The sequence below is a fragment of the Primulina tabacum genome, chromosome 4, assembly GCF_025594145.1.
Source record: "Primulina tabacum isolate GXHZ01 chromosome 4, ASM2559414v2, whole genome shotgun sequence".
Classification (NCBI taxonomy): Eukaryota; Viridiplantae; Streptophyta; class Magnoliopsida; order Lamiales; family Gesneriaceae; genus Primulina; species Primulina tabacum.
Window position 1 is genome coordinate 5,057,496 of NC_134553.1, and position 23,163 is coordinate 5,080,658.

At 36.2% G+C, this 23,163-nt stretch overlaps 3 protein-coding genes across 6 annotated transcripts; all 3 read left to right on the top strand.

The window, feature by feature from the left end:
- Window positions 1–480: 480 nt before the first annotated feature.
- Window positions 481–8,048, top strand: LOC142542702 (nuclear transcription factor Y subunit C-4-like). Its single transcript, XM_075649479.1, has 2 exons — window positions 481–727; window positions 6,982–8,048. The coding sequence occupies exon 2, from the start codon at window positions 7,025–7,027 to the stop codon at window positions 7,817–7,819; it is 795 nt and encodes a 264-aa protein (XP_075505594.1). The 5' UTR covers window positions 481–727; window positions 6,982–7,024; the 3' UTR covers window positions 7,820–8,048.
- Window positions 8,049–15,342: 7,294 nt separating this feature from the next.
- LOC142542703 (peroxisomal 2,4-dienoyl-CoA reductase [(3E)-enoyl-CoA-producing]-like) lies at window positions 15,343–17,685 on the top strand. 4 transcript variants are annotated; one of them, XM_075649481.1, is made up of 5 exons: window positions 15,343–15,710; window positions 15,810–15,969; window positions 16,688–16,857; window positions 16,936–17,158; window positions 17,320–17,685. In XM_075649481.1, the coding sequence occupies exons 1-5, from the start codon at window positions 15,486–15,488 to the stop codon at window positions 17,472–17,474; spliced, it is 933 nt and encodes a 310-aa protein (XP_075505596.1). In that variant the 5' UTR covers window positions 15,343–15,485; the 3' UTR covers window positions 17,475–17,685. The 4 variants fall into 4 exon arrangements, with proteins under 4 accessions (XP_075505596.1, XP_075505595.1, XP_075505597.1 ...); XM_075649480.1 differs by having other exon boundaries at window positions 15,345–15,702; window positions 15,802–15,969; window positions 17,320–17,680; XM_075649482.1 differs by having other exon boundaries at window positions 15,523–15,710; window positions 15,802–15,969; window positions 17,320–17,683.
- Window positions 17,686–18,215: 530 nt separating this feature from the next.
- Window positions 18,216–21,361, top strand: LOC142542704 (phosphoglycerate kinase, chloroplastic). The gene is made up of 6 exons (XM_075649484.1): window positions 18,216–18,730; window positions 19,145–19,222; window positions 19,370–19,630; window positions 19,774–20,091; window positions 20,279–20,437; window positions 20,980–21,361. The coding sequence occupies exons 1-6, from the start codon at window positions 18,311–18,313 to the stop codon at window positions 21,187–21,189; spliced, it is 1,446 nt and encodes a 481-aa protein (XP_075505599.1). The 5' UTR covers window positions 18,216–18,310; the 3' UTR covers window positions 21,190–21,361.
- The last annotated feature ends 1,802 nt before the right edge of the window (window positions 21,362–23,163 follow it).

The window sequence follows — 23,163 nt, forward strand, 5'->3', positions numbered from 1 at the left end:
ATAAGACGAATAATATGAATATAATTAATATTTTTTAATAATAAAATATATGAAAATAATAGTTAATATAATGTTTGATTAATTAAATTAAATTTGAGATAATGTGATATTATCGTTTTGTATTTTTGAAAATATTAATAAAATATTTATATTATTATTTATTAAGTGTAATATTGTAATTTCAATACAATGATTTGATTAATGCGAGATAAATGACTAATGATTTAATTAATATAAGATAATAATTTGTAGATAAATTATTATACGATGTATCTAACATGATATTAGATTTGATAAAAATATGAATAAATAATATAACGAATCAAGTGATATAATAAAATATTGCAAAAATAAAAAAGAGAAAATGTCCGTGAGACATAACTCGAGAAGGCAAAACCTGCAGTACATCTCACACAGCGTTGAATTTTCTTGATTTAAAACTATAATAATGAGTGCGTCTCACATGTGGAAGCACGAATTAGACAGTAATCATTCGACACGTGTTAGTCTCCAGCACAATATCTGGTTGGCCGAGCATAGCGACACGTGTCTCAGGTGCCGGATTCCCCCAGAAGTCTCCTAGATTCAAAATGACCTGTGTCCTGTTCACCTTTTGTCTCTCGATTCCCCTGCCCCAAGGCCCCCAGCCGCCCCTCTTTTAACTAGTATATTTACATATGCTCTCTTAGGGCTTAGTATTCTGCACGCCGTGGAATCTGCCGACTGGGTAAATCTTTACTTAAATAATCTCTGTTTCTTTATTTGATTTTTTGTGTTTTTTCTGCCGTGGAAATTTGTAATTTAATACTTTTTACGATGTTGGTTTTCTTGATTTTCTCCGATGTGCTTTGATTCTTTGAGTTGACCTTGATGATTTTAAAACTTCGAGCCTCTTTTGGATTTATGCAGAATGTTAGGATTCTTGAATGTAATTAGTTAAAATTTTGTCTTTTTTAAGTCTGAATGTTGAGAAAAATTCAAATAGACAAACTCACAAAAGATCAGCAAAGCATCAACGAACAAGAAGAAGAGACACGCATTTACTTGGTTCGGATTATGATCAATCCTACGTCCAAGGTTCTGGGAACACCCCAATATAATCCACTAAAATGAACAAAGTCTGAATGATTACAACACTCTAAACTTTCACAGAGCCACACATCTACCGAGTTGTCAATACAAAACTATATGTGTATATCAAGCTTTGATTCAGAACTCGATCTCCCTTGATCCAGCAATTCTGAGCTAAAGAATTGTATATCGAAGGAAGAGTATCAGAGAGGATTTAATGCTCTGTATTGGGAGAGTTTTCTTTCGTGAAGAGAATCAAGAAGGTAGGCTATTCAGTTATATCAGATGGAACAACTTCTACCCATGACCAACTTTCTTCCATTTAATCCATTGACTTATTTGAGATTGATTACAGCCGTTGGATGAGCTTCCTTTTGTTATAGACATTCCAAGCCCTTCCCTGATTAATATAATGAGTCAAATAACTCTTCACAATTCTCCACCTATTTGGCTCATTTCAGTGGTTTCAAAACGATGTTCCCATGAACAAGACCTGGCATTCATTCCATCAAGTTGAGCAAGCTCAAGGCATCCTTGAGTTTGTTCACTGGAATAACTTTTGTTAACATGTCTGCTGGGTTAATCTTTGTGTCGATCTTTTTGACAATAACGAGTTCCCTTGAGATGATTTCCCTGACAAAGTGTAACCTTACATCAATGTGCTTTGTTCTTTCGTGGAATACTGCATTCTTTGAAAGATGAATAGCACTCTGTGAATCACAAAATACTGTAACAGATTTCTGTTCATATCCCAACTCAGTAATAAAGCCCTTGATCCACAATGCCTCCTTTACAGCTTCTGTGAGAGAGATATATTCCGCTTCGGTTGTTGATAAGGCTATCACATGTTGTAAACTAGATTTCCAGCTTACAACATTTCCTCCAACCGTAAAGACATACCCATATAGTGACCTTCTTTTATCAAGGTCAGCAGCGTAATCTGAGTCACAATATCCTATGACTCCGCATGTTGTGTGTTGTGATCTGGAATAAATCAATTTCAGTTTCTTGGTCTCTTTTAAGTATCTTAGCAACCATTTCACAGCCTGCCAATGTTCCCTACTTGGTTGCTCATGAACCTGCTAATTATGCCTAATCCATATGCTATATCTGGTCTTGTTGATACCATAGTGTACATAATGCTTCCTACAACATTTGAGTATGGTACAGACTTCATGTAAGCACGTTCTGATTTAGTATCTTCATCCTTGACAGATTTTAGTTTGAAGTGTGCACCAATGGGAGTGTTTACACCCCTAGCGTCTTTCATACCAAAAATGTCCAACAACTTACATATATATACTTCTTGCGATAGACTCAAGATTCTTAAAGATCTGTTTCTGATAATATCCATCCCTAAGATACGCTTGGCTGGCCCAAGGTCCTTCATATCAAATTCAGAGTTGAGGAGTTCCTTTAGCCTCTGTATTTCCTTCATATCTTTGCAAGCAATGAGCATGTCATCTACATAGATTAGTAGATATATGCATGTCTTGTCTGGAAGTCTAGAGTAGTAAACACAGCTATCATGTTTTGATCTCTGGAACCCTTGGTTCATTACAAAGTCATCGAACCGCCTATATCACTGCCGAGGAGATTGCTTGAGGCCATAAAGGGACTTATGTAATAAGCAGACTTTTCCAGCCGTATCTTGTTGTCCAAATCCTTCGGGTTGGGACATTAGTCTCTTCTTCTAAGTTGCCATGTAAGAAGGCGATCTTGACATCCAATTGCTCTAATTCCAAGTCAAATACAGCAGTGATAGACAGTAGAATTCTAATTGAGGTGTGCTTTACAACCGGGGAGAAAACCTCATGATAATCTATGCCTTCAACTTGGGAGAATCCTTTTGCCACTAATCTGGCCTTAAATCTAGCTGCTTCTACACCTGGTATCCCTGTTTTTCTTTCGAATACCCACTTACAGCCAATGATTCTTTTGCCCTTTGGTCTATCAACAAGGGTCCAAGTGTTATTTTTATGTAAGGACTCAAGTTCCTCAGCCATGGCTCTCTTCCAGTTTGGCCATTCCTTGCTCATTTTGGCTTCATTATAGCTGGTTGGTTCCTCAAGCTCAAATAGCTCAGCCACATTCAAAGAAAATGCTATGAAATCAGCATTTGCAAATCTCGGTGGCATTCTTATCTGTCTTCTAATGCGATCTCTTGACAGAACGTAGTCATCTAGTGGTTGTGCATTATTATTATCCATTTGAACTTCCTCATCATTCTGGACTTCTTGCACATTGATATGAGGATCTGCTTGAGCCTGATTCTGTGATATATCATAGGTATTATCAGTCTGCGAGTGATTGCCACCATAAGGTTTTTGGTTTTCAGTGTTTACAGCTTCAACATTTCCTTCCAAGTCTTGAGGATTCACCTGGTTTTGCAAGTCCTGCTCAGCTTGTTTAGAGCTGGCAATTTCTGTAATGCTCATGTTAGTTTTATAAAACACATTTTCATTAAACGTTACATCTCTGCTTATCACACGTTTGAGATCATCTAATAGCCATACTTTGTAACCTTTTATTCCACTAGGGTATCCTAGAAATATACCTTTCTTTGCTCTAGGATTGAGTTTACCTTGTTTAACGTGAACATATACTACACAGCCAAAGGTTCTTATGTGTTCATAATCAGGTTTTATCGAAGAGCATTTCATTTCGGGAACTAGAAACTCTATGGCAGAAGATGGTGACCTATTTATCAAGTAACTAGCTGTTGAAGCAGTTTCAGCCCAGAATTTATTTGGTAAACCGCTCTCACTAAGCATGCATCTAACTTTATCCATGATGGTTCTGTTCATGCGTTCTGCCACACCATTTTGTTGTGGTGTGTATGTGCATGTTCTATGTCTAACAATTCCAGATTTTGCCCAAAGATTGTCAAATTGTTGATTGCAAAATTCTAACCCATTAGCTGTTCTTAGCCTCTTTATCTTATTTCCTGTTTGGTTTTCAATCATGGTTTTCCATTCAAGGAATTTATTGAATGCATCAGCCTTTGTTTTTAGGAAATAAATCCACACTTTCCTGGAATAATCATCAATTAAGGAAATGAAATATTGAGATTCAGAAAGTGAAAGAGGTACCTTAGAAGAGCCCCATAAATCAGAATGGATGTAATCAAGGGTTGATTTTGTATTGTGAGTGGCTGTGTTGAACTTCAGTCTATGAGCCTTTCCCAGCACACAATTTTCACAGAATTCCAGGTTGCTGATCTGCCGTGGATCCAGAAGGCCTTGCTTGCTTAGTTCTTGAAGTCACTTTAGACTCATATGCCCGAGTCTTTTGTGACACAAAGCTGTTTTATCCTTGACAGGTGCTATGATATTTGTTTCTGAAGTGATGGTGCTACCTTGCAAAACATACAGCCCTAACTTCAAATTTCCTCTCATTATTACCAGAGATCCTTTTGCAACTTTCAGTACACCATCTTGTGCCTTATAGCTAAAGCCCTTTTGGTCCAGTGTACCTAAAGAGATTAGGTTCCTTTTTAGGTCAGGAATGAATCGAACTTCAGTGATCACTTTCACTGATTCCATCCCACATTTTGAGTTTCACTGAGCCAACACCATGTACTCGGCAAGACTGATTGTTCCCCATTAGAACTTGTCCTGAGTCTTGTTCCTCGATGTCAAAGAACCAATCTCTTCTAGGAGACATGTGGTATGTGCACCCTGAATCCATGATCCATTGATCTTTTGGATCATCAGTTGTTATGGTTAGAACTTCGGCATCCTCATATCCTTGGAGTACATTTGCAACTTCTGTTCCTGAACTTATTTCAGTCCTCTGATTTGCCTTCCTTTGAGGACAATTTCTTCTAAAATGACCTTCTTTCTTACAGGTCCAGCAAGTCCTTTTAGTTCTAGACCATGATCTGGTTTGAGGTCTTTGCTTGTTCCCATAGCCTTTCCTTTCTACTGATATGCCTCTTACATTCAAGCCTTCACCAGCTTGTCTATATTGTTTTCCTGCAGCCCTGAGATCCAACTCCTTCGAATAAGCAGCACCTGTGACTTCTTCAAGGGTGAGAGAGTCTCTCTCATACTTCAAAGTGTCTCTCAATTGATCATACTGTTTTGGCAAGGAGTTCAGCAAGAATATGGCCTGATCTTCTTCATTAATTGTTACTTCTATGTTCTCTAGATCAGAGAGTAACTTTGTGAAGTCATCAATATTTTCATCTATGGACTTATTCTCATCCATCTTGAATCCATAGAAACGTTGCTTAAAGTAAATTCTATTAGGAAGTGCCTTTGTCATATATAGGTGTTCCAATTTGTTCCACATCTCACAGGCAGACCTTTCTTTTACCACTTTTCTGAGAATTTGATCGCTTAAACTCAGGACAATCGTGTTTCTTGTTTTCTTTAGAATCTCGGTTTTGTTCTGCATTGTGTCGGGCATTTTTGATTCACCATTTAGAGCCTCGTCCAGCCCTAAGTTTCCCAGGTGTGCAATCATCTTTTCCCTCCACAGATTGAAGTCGTTCCTGCCATCGAATTTCTCTACCTCAAATCTTGATGTTGACATATCGTAGGTTTGTCCCTGGCCAGTAGACTATCCTAAAGAAATCAACTCAAGACTTCGGACGGGATCACGATCAAGTGGCTTCCTCCAGCTCAGTCAAGATTCAACTATCAAGAAACTAACCTGGCTCTGATACCAATCTGTTGAGAAAAATTCGAATAGACAAACTCACAAAAGATCAGCAAAGCATCAACGAACAAGAAGAAGAGACACGCATTTACTTGGTTCGGATTATGATCAATCCTACATCCAAGGTTCTGGGAACACCCCAATATAATCCACTAAAATGAACAAAGTCTGAATGATTACAACACTCTAAACTTTCACAGAGCCACACATCTACCGAGTTGTCAATACAAAACTATATGTGTATATCAAGCTTTGATTCAGAACTCGATCTCCCTTGATCCAGCAATTCTGAGCTCAAGAATTGTATATCGAAGGAAGAGTATCAGAGAGGATTTAATGCTCTGTATTGGGAGAGTTTTCTTTCATGAAGAGAATCAAGAAGGTAGGCTATTCAGTTATATCAGATGGAACAACTTCTACCCATGACCAACTTTCTTCCATTTAATCCATTGACTTATTTGAGATTGATTACAGCCGTTGGATGAGCTTCCTTTTGTTATAGACATTCCAAGCCCTTCCCTGATTAATATAATGAGTCAAATAACTCTTCACACTAAACACGATATGTACCTCTAATTTCGCTATTTGATTTTTCACTCACTTGGTTTTTGTTATGAGTTTATTTATTCAATTGCAATTTTTCACTGTTGGTTTAAATATATGTTAAGGTGTGAGATATAAATTGTTGAGTCGGTAAAGTTCACAGTTTAGAAAGGAAAATAGATAAATTTGAACGTTTTTCATTTAACGACAAAGGTTGCACCTCGCAGATGTTTATCTGTACTTAATTTATTGTTCACCGGCAGATTGTTGTCTCATAAAATGTTCAAACTTAGGTTTCACATTGAGGTGTTGTAGGAAGATTTGGGCTGCTTTTCGATCTATATATTCGAGCTTCGTGGACTACATCCATCATGAATGTTTCAGAATTTGAAATTCATTCCTCAAATTCAAGAAAATTCTAGAGCATGAATTCAAAAGTTCTATCAAAAGTAGTCACTTTTAATATTCGTTTGTCTTTTTTCGAAATCCTGTCTTCCAAATACATTATAAGATCCAATTTCATCGATCCAAAGGTAAATCGAGTTGATATTTCATTATATATAGCAGGTGTGATTGATACTTGGAGCCACAGTGTGCTTTGCCTGTGGATGTTGGATGATTTTTTTTAGTTTCGATCACAGTTCATACATTCTTGATCTATTCAATTTGCAGTAATTTGCATAATGCAATTTTTTCTTGCAGCTCTAGGTTGAGAATTGAAGCAGAAACAATAACGCGTAAGGCCATGAATAGTTCGGATCAGCAACAGATGCCTCTACACCAGAACCGGCAGCAACAGCTTGCAGCTGCTGGAGGAATAGCAGCGAGTGGTCAAATGGTTTATGCCACTTCTTATCAAACAACGCCAATGGTGGCTACCGGCACTCCAGCTAGCGCCATTTCCTCTCCAACTCAGCTTCCAACTACTTTCTCCCCTCAACAACAGCTTGGTGGTTATCATCAACCTCAGCAATTCCATGGTCAGCAGCAGCAGCAGCAGCAGCAGCAGCAGCTGCTCCAGGCTTTCTGGACCAACCAAATGCAGGAAGTCGAACAAACTATCGAATTCAAGAACCACAGTCTTCCACTTGCTCGCATAAAAAAGATAATGAAAGCTGATGAAGACGTTAGAATGATCTCCGCTGAAGCTCCAGTTATATTTGCTAAGGCTTGTGAGATGTTCATCTTGGAGCTGACGATGCGGGCTTGGATACACACGGAGGAGAATAAGAGACGGACCCTCCAGAAGAATGATATCGCTGCTGCAATTTCAAGAACCGATGTTTTTGACTTTTTGGTTGACATCATTCCTAGAGATGAACTGAAGGAAGAGGGTCTTGGCATCGCTAAAGCTACTATTCCATTAATAGGATCTCCTGCAGATGCAGTTCCATATTACTATGTTCCCCAACTCAATCCACAGCTCGATCAATCCGCACTTTATGGAGGTCAACAGTCAAGACCACCTTTCTCTTTCATGGCCTGGCCACAGTTGAATTCTCAGCAGCACCCACCAGAGCAGCAGCCAAGTGATCCATAACTGTAAGGATAATGCTTGAGCTCTACTGAATTTGTGTCGAAAAATGTTTATTACTCTGTTTGGAAGTTTGTGTGGTATATCTAGCGGAAACTCTATATGATGTTAGTGGGTGTATTCAGGTTGAAGGGAGTCTAATTTATATGATATTTGGTCCTAAGAGGAACTCGAAAATCCAGAAAAGGTGAAAATACGTTTGTGGTTTGTAAATAGAAAAGCATGTTTTTGCTAACTTTAATTGCGAATAGATTAGAAAATTTATACGATTCCATGATTTTTCCAAGAATGGCCATCTCAAATTTTCGTTTTGATCTTCGTAGTTGGATCATAAAGTCTGTCCGTCCTGGGTGGCATCAACGAGATGTTGTGTCAGACATGTGCGATGGCCTTCGCTCGAAAATCTCTGGACTTTCCAACTCCATTCTTGTGATTCAAATCTATTTAAAATAAAATAAAAATTTTTACGTACACAAGTTGTACTTGTGGCCATCCATCCATAATAAAGAAAAACAAAAAAAGAAAAGGAAAATACTTCTAGGATTCTTCGAAATTCTTTGATTACTTCCAAAAGATGACATTGATAGCAATTCTCGGTTGGTCCGAATACCAGGCCTACGATCATTATTATCAGATGATTTTTGAATCAAACTTTAGGTGATTAAATTTAATATCATGATATATTTTTTTATAAACCAAAATAACACTATTCTAAGTTATAAAAATTTTTCTTTTTTTTTATATACAAAATATTATAAAAACCTTTGAAGTAAATCTGTAGCTACTTTTTAAATGTTAATATCAGATATAACATAAAAAAACCATTTTCACAAATTTAAAATTTAATATCAGCTATATTTTTTAAACTATTTTTTTTAATGAGTATGCATGCATGGTGTGCCAAGATCATTAGTATGAATAATTATTAAAGTACAATATAATGAATTTTTGAATATAGTATATCCATGTAACTTTATAATGATAATTGTTGTGAAAAAGTAAAAATTTATGGTAAAAAGTAAAAATCTCAAACTCTCAAAATTTACCAAACTACACACTTTATAATATTTTTCTCTCTGCTCAATTGTGATTTTCTTCACAAATGAGAGATCTATTTATAGGAAATCTTTACAAATAATCCAAAAATAAAATACATCATTACCTACATCATCACACACTAATTTTCAATATTTACAACTCTTATTTTCAACATTCAAATATTCAACATTCAAATATTCAATACTCACATTTTAAATATATTTTTCAACACTCCCCCTTGTGATGATGATCATAATGATTGTCTTCATTACGTGTTTTTATACTGCCTCGTTAAAAACCTTACTAGGAAAAACCCATTGGGATAAAAACCATAGCAAGGGAAAAAGAGTGCAGTCACGTAAACTCCCCCTCATGTTGACACGAACAATTCTTCACAAATTTCGTAGATTGCGCATCCCAATATTATATATGTGCTTTCTGAATATTGACGTAGGAAGTGCCTTGTGAAGAGATCTGATGAGTTTTCACTTGATTGAATGTGACGAACATCAATACATTTATTCTTCTCAAGCTCCTTGGTGAATGCGAAGAACTTAGGAGGAATATGTTTAGTTCTGTCGCTTTTTATGTATCCTTCTTTCATTTGAGCAACACATGCAGCATTATCTTCATATAGTATCACAGGCTTCTCGTCGAATGATAATCCGTATGAGATTTGGATATGTTGGGTCATTGATTTTAACCACACACATTCACGACTTGCTTCATGTAGTGCAATAATCTCGGCATGATTTGATGAAGTTGTTACGAGCGTTTGTTTCTGTGAACGCCAAGAAATTGCAGTGCCTCCACGAGTCAAAACATATCCAGTTTGGGAACGTGCCTTGTGTGGATCAGATAAGTATCCAGCATCGGCATAACCAATTATACCTGGATTAGCATCTTTTGAATACAAAAGTCCCAAGTCTGTCGTTCTTCGTAGATAACGGAATATATGTTTAATTCCGTTCCAGTGTCTCTTTGTTGGATATGTGCTAAATCTTGCCAACAAATTTACGGCAAAAAATATATCAGGCCTTGTACAATTTGTAAGATACATAAGGGCACCGATAGCACTTAGATATGGTACTTCTGGACCAAGAATATCTTCATCTTCTTCACATGGTCGGAATGGATCATTTTCTATGTTTAATGATCTAACAACCATTGGAGTACTTAAAGGATTTGATTTATCCATATTAAAACGTTTAAGGATCTTTTCTGTATAATTTGTCTGGTGAACAAACATTCCACATTCTTTTTGTTCAATTTGTAAACCCAGACAATACTTGGTTTTTCCAAGATCCTTCATTTCAAATTCTTCCTTCAAGTATGACACAACTTCTTGAATTTCCTTATTCGTTCCAATGATGTTTAAATCATCAACATATACAGCAATAATTACGCATCCGGATGTTGTTTTCTTAATGAAAACACAAGGGCATATTGAATTATTTACATATCCCTTTTTCATCAAGTGATCACTTAGTCGATTATACCACATTCGACCTGATTGCTTTAACCCATATAATGATCTTTGTAATTTCACAGAATAACATTCCATGTGTTTTGAACTTTGTGCTTCAGACATCTTAAATCCTTCAGGGATTTTCATATATATATTACTATCAAGTGATCCATATAAGTAAGCTGTAACAACATCCATAAGACGCATTTCTAAATTTTCAGATACCGCCAAGCTAATCAAATACCGAAACGTAATTGCATCCATCACGGGAGAATACGTTTCTTCATAATCAATTTCAGGCCTTTGAGAAAAACCTTGTGCAACAAGTCGAGCTTTATATCTCACTATTTCATTTTTCTTATTTCGCTTTCGAATAAAAACCCATTTGTATCCAACAGGTTTTACACCTTCAGGTGTAAGGACTATAGGTCCAAAAACATTACGTTTATTTAGTGAATCCAATTCAACCTGGATGTCTTCTTTCCATTTTATCCAATCCTGCTGATTTTTACATTCACCAAAAGATTTTGGTTCATGATCTTCATTATCATTTATGATGTCGATTGCCACATTATAAGAAAATATATCATCAATTTCTTCTATATCTTTTCGGTTCCATATTTTTCCAGTATTAATGTAATTGATAGAGATTTTATGATTCTCGTCAGTTTGTGGTTCTGACAGAATATTTTCATCATCATGTGTTTCTTCAGGAACACCATTCTCTATTTTGTGATCATCACGTGTTTCTTCAGGAACATCATTCTTTATTTTGTGATCATCGTGTTTCTCTATAAATTTTCTTTTTCGAGGATTTTTATCCTTGGAACCGACTGGCCTTCCACGCTTCAGGCGTTTAATGACATTATGAGTATCTTCAATTTGTTTCTTTGGAATTTCAATTCGAGCAGGGGCATTTGCAGCATGTATATATGATTTAGTTACCCCTTTTGTGTCAGCAAATGCATCTAGTATTTGATTGGCTATTCTTTGCAAGTGTACAATTTGTTGTACATCTTTTTTACATTGTTTTGTTCTTGGATCCAGATGTAACAATGATGATACATGCCATGTAATTTTCTTTTCGGTATGTTTCTGTTCTCCCCCTAACATTGAGAAGATTTCCTCATTAAAATGACAATCAGCAAAACGTGCTGTGAACACGTCGCCTGTCTGAGGTTCAAGATATCGAATGATTGATGGACTATCATAACCGATATAAATTCCAACCTTTCTTTGAGGTCCCATTTTCTTTCGTTGCGGTGGTGCAATAGGCACATACACCATACATCCAAAAATTCTCAGATGAGAAATGTCTGGTTCTTTACCAAATGCAAGCTGCAATGGGGAGTATTTATGATATGCACTTGGTCTGATGCGAATTAATGAAGCAGCGTGTAAAATTGCATGTCCCCATATAGAAATAGGGAGCTTTGTTTTCATTATCATTGGTCTAGCAATCATTTGCAGACGTTTAATCAATGATTCAGCCAATCCATTCTGTGTATGTACATGAGCAACAGGATGTTCAACAATGATTCCCATAGACATACAATAATCATTGAAAGTTTGGGAAGTAAATTCACCAGCATTATCAAGTCTAATTTTCTTGATTGTATAATCGGGAAATTGATTCCTCAATTTTATTATTTGAGCAAGTAATCTTGCAAATGCAACATTTCGAGTTGACAATAAACATACATGTGACCATCTGCTGGAGGCATCAATCAATACCATAAAGTATCTGAATGGTCCACATGGTGGATGAATTGGTCCACAAATATCACCCTGAATACGTTCAAGAAACATTGGTGATTCAGTTTGGATTTTGACTGGTGATGGTCTTATAATAAGTTTTCCAAGAGAACATGCTTTACATTGAAACTTATTATTCTGAAAGATCTTCTGGTCTTTCAGTGGATGACCATGTGTATTTTCTATAATTCTTCGCATCATTGTTGAACCAGGATGTCCCAATCGATCATGCCAATTGGTTAATATCGAAGAATTATCAACTACCATGTTTGATTCAATCGGACTTATATGTGTATAATGCAATCCAGTAGGGAGCATTGGTAGTTTTTCAATCACATATTTCTTTCCTGATTTATATGTGATAAGACACATATATTTCTTATTCCCTTCATTCATTGTTTGAGTATCATACCCATGGGAATATATATCATTAAAACTCAACAAATTTCTTTTCGATTGTGGTGAATATAAAGCATCATTGATAAAAAATTTTGTACCATTAGGTAACAAAAATTAACAAAAATTGTGCTTTACCACATTCTTTAATCAAGTCTACAGGACCTGATATTGTATTCACCCTTGTTTTTGTTGGTTTTAGTTCCAAGAAATATCTTTTATCTCGGAGGATAGTGTGCGTTGTACCACTATCGGGTATGCAAACTTCAGCTTTGCTCATAGTATTTTTCATATTTCAACTTCAAAAAATATATGCAATGAAATAAAATTACTGACAATAAAATGCAAAAATATAGCACACAATAAAACATTATCATATGGGTACATAAAATATTTTACATATTTATTCCACCAGCAAATTGATCATTGTCTGAGAAATCAATCAGAAAATCTCCAGCATCAAAATGAGTTGAATCACTCAAAGGTTCACTTTGTTCAGTGAAGTTGGTCTCCTTTTCTTTCCCCTTTAATGATTCTTTATAAAGTTTACAAAGATGCTCAGTGGCTCGACAAATACGGGACCAATATCCTGGAGTACCACATCTGAAACAAGAACTTTCATATCTTTTTGAGTGATTCTCATTAACACTCATATTTTCATGATGCCTTTTCTGTGGATGGTTTTGGACGTTCTTTTGAGATGAGTTATAAAAGTAACTATCTCGATTATTTTCAAAACCACGACCACTTCCACGACCACGACCTCGATTTCGTCCTCGACCAAAATCTTGTTTATAACTTTGATTTTGGTTTCCAGATTTAAATTCATTTTTGCTTACGACATTTACTTCAGGAAATGCCGTTGAACCAGTGGGTCGGGACTGATGATTTCTCATTAATAGCTCGTTGTTTTTTTCCGCCACAAGAAGACAGGCGATGAGTTCAGAATATCTCGCGAATCCACGTACTCTATATTGTTGCTGTAGAGTAATATTTGATGCATGAAACGTGGAAAATGTTTTTTCAAGCATCTCAGATTCTGTGACCTCATGTCCACAAAATTTTAATTGCGAGATTATTCTATACATCGCCGAATTGTAATCACTGACTTTTTTAAAGTCTTGGAATCTCAATGTATTTCATTCATCCCGGGCGGTCGGAAGTATAACTTCTCTTATATGTTCGAATCTTTCTTTTAATCCCTTCCACAAAGCCATGGGATTTTTTTCAGTCAGATATTCACATTTCAATCCATCGTCGAGATGTCGACGCAAAAATATCATGGCTCTTGCCTTTTCTTGTGACGTGCATATGCCATTTTCTTTAATGGTCTCGCTTAGACCCAATGACTCAAGATGCATTTCTACATCTAGAGTCCATGGCATATAATTCTTTCCCGTGATGTCGAGCGCAACAAATTCGAGCTTTGTTAAATTTGACATGGTGGTACTAAAAAAAATTACGATGCATTTTATTAGTTAATAATTATTGCAATACAAAGTAACGGATAAACAACAAGTACAAGTATTTGTAAAAATAAAGAAAACGCACGAGGAGGATATTCTCCGATAAATACAAGACTCGTGAGTATGATAACCAAAATAATTAAAAATAACTTTGAGAAAGTCATCTTCTTTTTTCTTCGAAAAATTTGATGAAGAATAATTTTTAGAGAAGAAGAGAAAGTTGGAGTGATTGAATGTGTTTGTGAGATGATATTTATAGGGTAAAAACTAGCCGTTTTGTTACCGTTTATGACCGTTGGTGTACAAAAAAATAAATGTATGTATTTGTATAATTTTATGGTAATAATATGGTGAATATAATATTAATCATGTTTAAATAATTATGTATATCATATCACATTATTATAATGAGGTGTCGTAAGTTATTTTGTTTAAAAACCTTATAGGCTTTTATACTTGTCGTATCCCTTACCGGGAGTGTGGGATGTCGTCTTAACATCCTCCCAGGATTTATAACAAGTTTATGAAAAATTTATTTTTATTATTTCTAATAATAACATTATATTGTATATTAAATAAATACACAATAAATAAATAACAGTAAAATAAATATAATTATTTTTGTTACCTTTTTCTTCTGTTTGGAGCTTGGAAAAGTATGTAGGACTTTTAGAGCTTCGTGCTGATAACGTGTTGTGAAAAAGTAAAAATTTATGGTAAAAAGTAAAAATCTCAAACTCTCAAAATTTACCAAACTACACACTTTATAATATTTTTCTCTCTACTCAATTGTGATTTTCTTCACAAATGAGAGATCTATTTATAGGAAATCTTTACAAATAATCCAAAAATAAAATACATCATTACCTACATCATCACACACTAATTTTCAATATTTACAACTCTTATTTTCAACATTCAAATATTCAACATTCAAATATTCAATACTCACATTTTAAATATATTTTTCAACAATAATGATATAGTTTTTTTTTTTAATATTGAAATTGGTAAAAATGTCCAAATGATATCTTATTTAGAGTAAAGTGGAGACGGTCTCACGAATATTTATCTGTGAGACGGGTTAACTCAATGGATATTCACAATAAAATGTAATATTATTAGCATAAACATTAATATTTTTTCATGGATGATCCAAATAAGAGATCCGTATTACAAAATACGACATGTGAGACCGTCTCACACAAGTTTTTGTTTAGAGTAAAACATTGTTTGATCAATTATCAAAAATTTGATTTTTTTTTACTAGTATGTTTTGAAGCAAGTTTGTTATACCATGCCAAAAATTTGAATTAGGTATGATCTAAGTCGAGAAGTGTAAAAATAATAATAGTATTTAAATTCCTCTGTTCGGTGATTATTCAGCTTGAATATTTGGTTGGTGGGGGGGCGCGGGTGTCAACCAAGGCCTCATGGGTGCTACATTATCAGAAAATGCCAAAAAGAACAGAAGTCCAATAAAGTAAACGTGCTGAATAATAGGCCGGCAACAGCCAACCGGGACGAAGCTATTTACAGAGTCATTTAAATGAGCTGTGTATTAGTGTTATCCAACAAGAATTTGGAAATGGAGTCTCCATTCAGGCCGGATATTCTCAAAGGCAAAGTCGCTCTGTTGACGGGAGGCGGGTCGGGAATCGGTTTCGAGCTGTCTACCCAGTTCGGTAAACACGGGGCCTCCGTTGCTATTATGGGCCGCCGCAAGAACGTCATCCACGACGCCGTCTCCGTGCTCCAATGCCTTGGTATCCCTGTAAAAATACTTCCTTTTACTGATCAGTGATCTCCGCCATGGCTGTAATTCTTTAATGGGTGGTTTACCAGTTTGCTTTGATTTTATTAAGGGATTCAGGCTGTTGGATTCGAAGGGGATGTTCGGAAGCCTGAAGATGCGGGGAGAGTGGTGGAGGCAACTGTAGAGAGGTTTGGAAAGCTGGACATTCTTGTGAACGCAGCTGCTGGAAATTTCCTCGTTGCCGCCGAAAATCTTTCGCCTAATGGTTTTAAAACAGGTTTGGTCTGGCTTTGGCTTCCACTTTTCATTCATCTTGTTTTAACCTTCTGGTGATCGAGTTTCAAGTGTTCATCAAATGAATAATCATAATGTTTGTTTTGCTGCTGTGTCGGAAAATGATAGTTGTGTTGTGTCATATCTGGCGTGCGGTTACTGATAATCTGACCGCGAGCAATATTGTCTTAAGGATGGATAATTGGTATCTTGGCAGTCGGCTCGACCAAACCGAATCTGTTATTACAAAGAATTCGACTCAATCATCACTCACTTTCTGCAAGCTTTTACACAAAATAAAGCTAATAAGCTTTTGAATCAAATCAACCGTAATTCCTGGTTGAAAACGCATACAATAGACCGTCGTCCATGTGTCCCACATGCGGAATTTGAGATAAAAATCCCGAAAATAAAGAATAAATTGGACACGGAGATTTACGTGGAAAACCCCTAAAAATTATTAGGGTAAAAACCACGGGCAAGATGAAAAGAATTACACTATAATATTTTGTGGTGTACAACCCACTCACTATGTTTCCAAAGAGAACACACACTCTCTTAAAGTGCAAGGTGCTCGCCAATTGGCGACCTTGCTTGACGTTTCAGACACCTTTTGATTCTTGATTCTATTTTTATCTGTCATAAATCACAGCAAAGCATTCTGTATTCTGGTTATGTTTGAGAAAAGCTTCAAGACTACTTGGTTATATCCATATATGCAGTGATGGATATTGATTCAGTTGGAACATTTACTATGTGTCACGAATCACTTAAATATCTCAAGAAAGGTGGACCGGGAAAGGACCCATCCACCGGCGGGTTTATACTAAACATCAGCGCCACTTTACACTACACGGCATCTTGGTATCAAATCCATGTATCTGCTGCTAAGGTCTCCGATTTTCATCCTCTCTGTTCAAACACTTTGGTTTTCTTGAATACTTATCAAGTTAGCAACTTCTATCTCTAGGCTGCCGTTGATGCCCTCACAAGAAATTTAGCTCTTGAATGGGGTACGGACTATGGTATCAGAGTTAACGGGATTGCACCTGGACCTATAGGAGATACCACAGGTATGAGTAAACTTCTACCTAAAGAGATCAACAATGGAGGGGCTGAATCTGTGCCGCTTTATAAAGTTGGTGAGAAGTGGGATATTGCAATGGCTGCTGTATATCTTGCCTCTGTCGCTGGTGCGTAATCTTGGCACTTATGTATATACTCTTATTGACTTAATATGATATAAATCCATGCCACTTGATCACGGTGGATACAAATATGCTATCAGAAATAGCTTCCGGAGGATAAACTGCCAATTTCTTGATAACCTTTTGACTCTGAATTGTACATGTAGGTAAGTATATAAATGGAACGACCCTCGTTGTTGATGGAGGGCTATGGTTGAGCCAGCCCCGCCACCTCCCCAAGGAGGCAGTCAAGCAACTATCTCGGGCCGTGGAGAAACGATCGCGTGCTGAACCAGCTGGAATTCCTGCCAGCAAGCTGTAGCCTGTGAAGAAAACCTGCTTTGTTTTCCTGGACTTATTTTTCTAACTGTTTTCGGTGGAGTTATGGTAACGTAACATATAAATATGCTGGAAAATATTTTCACACCTTTGAGTTCCGAGAATTTAATTATGTTCACGAAGACAATATTTTTCAGTCTGCTACATATACATGTAGCATTAACAATTTGATGGTATTTCCTGATACGTTTCAAGAATTGCTTGATGCTTCTGGTCGCCCTTAAATTAATTTAATTAACCATCTGAATATAAAATGAAAAGTAGGAAACAATCAACCAAAGATACATTATACAAGGTACCTTAAAGGTTGTTTTGAGTAAAAGTAAAAGAGTAGGTTTTCGTGAGACAGTCTCACGAATCTTTATCTGTGAGATGGATCAACCCTATCGATAACCGTCTCACATAAATTTTTGCCAAAATAAAAATACATAATTGAGCATGGAACTAAAAATTTCAAATCATTCATTTTAATTTTGAACCGATGAATACAATGAAATGAAATTGAAACGTAAGATCTTTTTATCCAAATACTAACATAAAAGAAAACTTTTAAAATATCATAAACCTTTGTTCAAAATAATATTAATATCATATTCTGAATAAATAAATTTATTATATTGAAAATATATTTTTGACTTGTTCGAAGTTTTTGTGGTGAGATAATAAGATAAGCGAAAGACCAAAGAAGGAGCTTCAAAACCATATAACTTCGCCTAACTCCACGATAAGAGTGAAACTACTAATATCCACACATATGACATAACCCACCTCGCTCACTTTATTCCTCATTCCCAGAGCACACACGCAGGGGGAGTGCTAATGGCGGCGGCACCAGCTTCTCCTGCTTTCTGCGGCATTCCCAAGTCTTCATCCACCACAACCAGGGCTTCTCTCAGTGCCCCTACGACCCGTTTCTTCGGAAACGTCCCGCCAAGTCGTCTGGGCTTCGCCGCCGCCGCTGTGGACCCGTTATTTAGTCATCACATTGCCACTAAATTGCGATCTTTCAACAATCCATCGGCCAAGCCGGTGAGGGGTGTTGCTTCCATGGCGAAGAAGAGCGTCGGTGACCTCACATCCGCTGACCTCAAGGGAAAGAAGGTGTTTGTGAGGGCTGACCTCAATGTGCCACTTGATGAAAATCAAAACATTACTGATGATACTAGGATTAGAGCTGCTGTCCCGACAATAAAACACTTGATTAACAATGGTGCGAAGGTCATTCTTTCCAGTCACTTGGTGAGTGAGTTATTATGATGCTCGATTTTCATATCGACTGAATGTTGAATTATTCGTCAATGGGTTTAATTTGACTGTGATTTGCGTATGTATAGACATTATTGTAATCATATCAACGGGGACTAGTTGTTTTTGGTGTCCTTTGGTTACTACAAATCTACAATGTGATGCTTGCCGCCGCTATATACTTTTTGAATTTGATTTCCCATTTGTCAATTGTATGATGTTATTACAACCAAAATTTTTTTTTTGGTTTGGTTTCTGATGATTTAAGTGGCATTGAAAACGAAGAAAATAGGATGTGTTTCCATATTGTTTTGAGCTCAAGGGATTTTGAATATCTATGTCCGTGAAATTGTTTTATTATGTCGATGTATGGAATGTCACTCTTACCGTTTGTTCATGGTATCTCAGGGACGGCCAAAGGGTGTCACTCCTAAGTACAGTCTTGGACCCCTTGTTCCCAGGCTATCTGAATTGCTTGGGATTCAGGTATCCATTTTATGGCCAAAAAAAGAAAAAAAATGATAGATGGGATAGAATTTGAAGTGAAACATTACTGCATATAAGTTTTTTTCCTGAGGCTGCTAAGAGTAATTGGATTCTTTTTTAATGATCTGTTGGGGTATACTGAATCAGGTTGTAAAAGCTGATGACTGTATTGGTCCTGAGGTTGAAAAATTGGTGGCTTCACTCCCCGACGGTGGTGTACTCCTGCTTGAGAATGTTAGGTTTTACAAAGAGGAAGAGAAGAATGAACCTGAGTTTGCAAAGAAGCTTGCCTCATTGGCAGATCTTTTTGTGAATGATGCATTTGGTACTGCACACAGAGCACATGCCTCTACTGAAGGAGTTACAAAATTCTTGAAGCCTTCTGTTGCTGGTTTCCTTTTACAGAAAGTTAGACTTGTTTTATTCACACACTCTTTACATTTTTTTAGCTAACACGTTCTTTACATTTACAGATTATCATCAAGTATTTTTCTAGTTTAGAAGTTAGATTTATTTTCCGTCTGACTTTTGTTATGCATTTACTGCTTTAGGAACTTGACTATCTAGTTGGGGCTGTTTCGAGCCCAAAGAGACCATTTGCTGCCATTGTTGGCGGTTCGAAGGTGTCTTCGAAGATTGGAGTGATTGAATCACTTCTAGAAAAATGTGACATCTTGCTTTTGGGTGGAGGAATGATCTTTACATTTTACAAAGCACAAGGACTGTCAGTAGGATCGTCCCTGGTAGAAGAAGACAAGCTAGGTCTTGCAACATCGCTACTTGAGAAGGCCAAGACCAAAGGAGTGAGTCTCTTGCTACCTACTGACGTTGTTATAGCAGACAAGTTTGCCCCCGATGCTGAATCCAAGGTTCTTTTCCTCGACCTCTAAACTCTAACTCGGAAATCTTTAGATGATTCTTCCTCTTGATGCCATTTATCCTGTTTCCAATGTTGATCCCAACTATGAAGAAAGAAACAAAGAGAAGGGAAACTCCCTCGTGATCTTTGAAAGGTGTATAACAATTGGGACTTGAAATAGTGATTGAATTTTGCAGGTCGTGCCAGCATCCAGCATCCCAGATGGCTGGATGGGATTGGATATAGGACCGGATTCTGTCAAGACGTTTAACGAAGCCTTAGAGACTACGAAAACCGTTATTTGGAATGGCCCAATGGGAGTGTTCGAGTTTGAAAAGTTTGCCTTTGGCACTGAGGTAATCCAACTATAATATATGTTTCCATGATCTCAAGCTTTTCTGTTAGTCCTTGTAAACCAGTGCAACCAGAATTTACAGTTGTTGCTACTGATTGTGAATTCCATACCTATCTTGATAAAAAGTAGTACAAAATCAACATCCTGTTAAAAACCTGTAATATCTTGGCTGAAGAACCTCAGTGTTTTTGAGACTCTTTACGTTGCCTACATGATATTACACACCTGACAATATGACACTAAAATTCTTAAAACAAGTGTTTGGCCAGCAAATTCCCTACTATACTGTGTGGATGACTGACTGTGGCAAATTATTGAAATTTGGCATTGAAATGGTGCATTGTGTAAAATATTGACTTGCATTATTACCGCTACTCATAATTATTAGTATAGTGGTATACACTCGCAGCTACATCCTTTTTTAAATACAAATGACACCGTATATGACTCTCCAAGTTTTGTTATAGCAAACGACTTTACTTTTCTTCTCTTTCTTCAAAGAGAATAAAAAATCATTCATTCTGAATGCGAATTTGTTTGCAGGCAATCGCAAAAAAGCTGGCTGAACTCAGCGGGAAGGGAGTGACGACAATTATTGGAGGTGGCGACTCGGTTGCAGCCGTCGAGAAAGTTGGAGTTGCTGATGTAATGAGCCATATATCAACTGGTGGTGGTGCCAGTTTGGAGCTTTTGGAAGGCAAAGAACTTCCGGGTGTCCTTGCCCTCGATGAAAAAGTTGCAGTTTCAGTGTAAACGTATAGGCATCGTCCTAATCGATTCTTTTTTACCCATATGTATTGCGTAACGCGTTGCATTCCGCTTTGTAATCGAGGAAATGTAGTAGAATATATGTTCATGTTGTACATGTTCCATTTTTCTTGTTGAATCACAATTAAAGATGGATGAAAATTTGAGGGGTGAAGTCTTTTTTCTCTTTCTTTACAAACTACTTCTCTTTTTTGTTAAACCAATTCTCGTGTCTGAATTTTCTGTAATATTATAAAACCAATTCCCTTAAGGCCCAGTTTGGTAGGTAGTACTAAAGTTGGATACACTGTTAATAATTTGTTTGCTTCGGTTTTGGAACTTGTTACTGACTATTAGTTGGACAGCATTCACTATTTCAGTGGGAGTGTAAATCCAGTCTTTTAATGTGGATAAAAACTATCCGACAAGCCCAGAAAGTGAAATTGACCGAAATACCCGACTTAAAAACTTGTTTCGGTTTTGGTTTCTGGACTGGCACTTCGATATCTTGGCACTGTGGGCTAATTTACTGGAGAATTCACCAAAGCTGAAGATCTTCTCAAGGGCCTGAATTCGAGGTGCGGAGATCTTATTGTTCTCTCCCATGGTTTTTGTTGCACAGAAATCTAGTATCTGTTTTGATGTGCACTTCTCTGTGTAGGATTTCTGTGATGAGCGAGAAGAAACGACAACTAATGCTGAGGGGACTCTCGGTTCGTTTCTCTTTTTTTTTTGTGTCGTCCAATTCTGCACTGCCCTGAAAATTGCAATCAGTAGTTGTTTCTTGCTAACTATCTTTTTCAATCCGACATTGACTTGATGAACGATTGTTTAGGTATCAATCTTCAGGGATGAAGAAAGGTGAGAGGGTTTGCAATTGCTCTATGAGTTATCGGTAAGACACGATGTTGGTTTGGGGATGAAATCACTTTTGGTTTAGAAATGCAATATTAAAATGAAGGGTATTTTGGTCACTAATGCATTTATCATGATTTTATCCATCTCACTTATTTCACACCACACATGATATTATATATCTCTCAAATTATTAATCTTATCATATCAAGCATTTATCAATCAAATTATTAATCATTCAATTATCACATCCTACGTACCAAGCGAACCCTAATAATATTTTATCAGCCCCGGTAGTTATTATGTGATGATATATCTTATAATCTATATCTATATTATGTAATAGTTGAGTTTATTAGGGGGAGACCAAATTTTTCCCCCCCAAATTGTCCTTCAGTTATAAAGTCATGTAAATTTGATTTTATGTACGTATTATTAATTTTAACGTTTTCTCATCGAATTTTTCCATACTTTTCTCAACTAATTTATTTATTATATAATTTTATATGTAAAAAATTATAATTAAATCAAATACTTGAGAAAATTCTTTTTTATACATAAAATCATGACCAAACTAATTATTTGAAAAAATATATGTATATGATTTATATGTAACATATATCATAGCGTGTGAGGTGATTTTGAGTCTCTAAAATGTTGAAATATAGCGAAAATATACAAACTTTGAACATAAAGAGCGATTTAAGCTATTTAACAAAAGCACGATTATAATAATGATAATGATACGATGTTGTAATTTTAGATGGAATTATCTGAACTGAATTGGAGAATGGTTTGAAGTCAAATAAAATCGTCATATGGTGTATTTGCGGTAGTGATAAATAATTTCCTTTTTTTTAAAAAAAATATCCACAATTGATAAATTTGTATTTTTATTTGAGGGGCGTGACTAATGACTTGGTGCAGTGGAACAAACAACATTATATTATAATTTCATTTTTGAGTCAACATTATATGCTACTCCAAAGACGATTAATTTAATATTTTGCTAATGACACAAGATAGCAAGAATAAACTAGCCAAGAAGCATGCACTGTGACTAAAGATGTAAAAGAATCGAGTCGGTTCATGAGTTTTTTGAGCCGATTCAATAAATAACCTTTT

Bases quoted from the DNA above. Each gene is read 5' to 3' on its own strand.
- LOC142542703 (XM_075649481.1), top strand. From the start codon at position 15,486: ATGAGCTGTGTATTAGTGTTATCCAACAAGAATTTGGAAATGGAGTCT. The intron at 15,711-15,809 runs GTAAAAATACTT...TAAGGGATTCAG, and splicing joins TCCAATGCCTTGGTATCCCT to GCTGTTGGATTCGAAGGGGA. The intron at 15,970-16,687 runs GTTTGGTCTGGC...CCATATATGCAG, and splicing joins GCCTAATGGTTTTAAAACAG to TGATGGATATTGATTCAGTT.
- LOC142542704 (XM_075649484.1), top strand. From the start codon at position 18,311: ATGGCGGCGGCACCAGCTTCTCCTGCTTTCTGCGGCATTCCCAAGTCT. The intron at 19,631-19,773 runs GTTAGACTTGTT...TTACTGCTTTAG, and splicing joins CTGGTTTCCTTTTACAGAAA to GAACTTGACTATCTAGTTGG. The intron at 20,092-20,278 runs GTTCTTTTCCTC...TGAATTTTGCAG, and splicing joins CCCCCGATGCTGAATCCAAG to GTCGTGCCAGCATCCAGCAT.
- LOC142542702 (XM_075649479.1), top strand. From the start codon at position 7,025: ATGAATAGTTCGGATCAGCAACAGATGCCTCTACACCAGAACCGGCAG.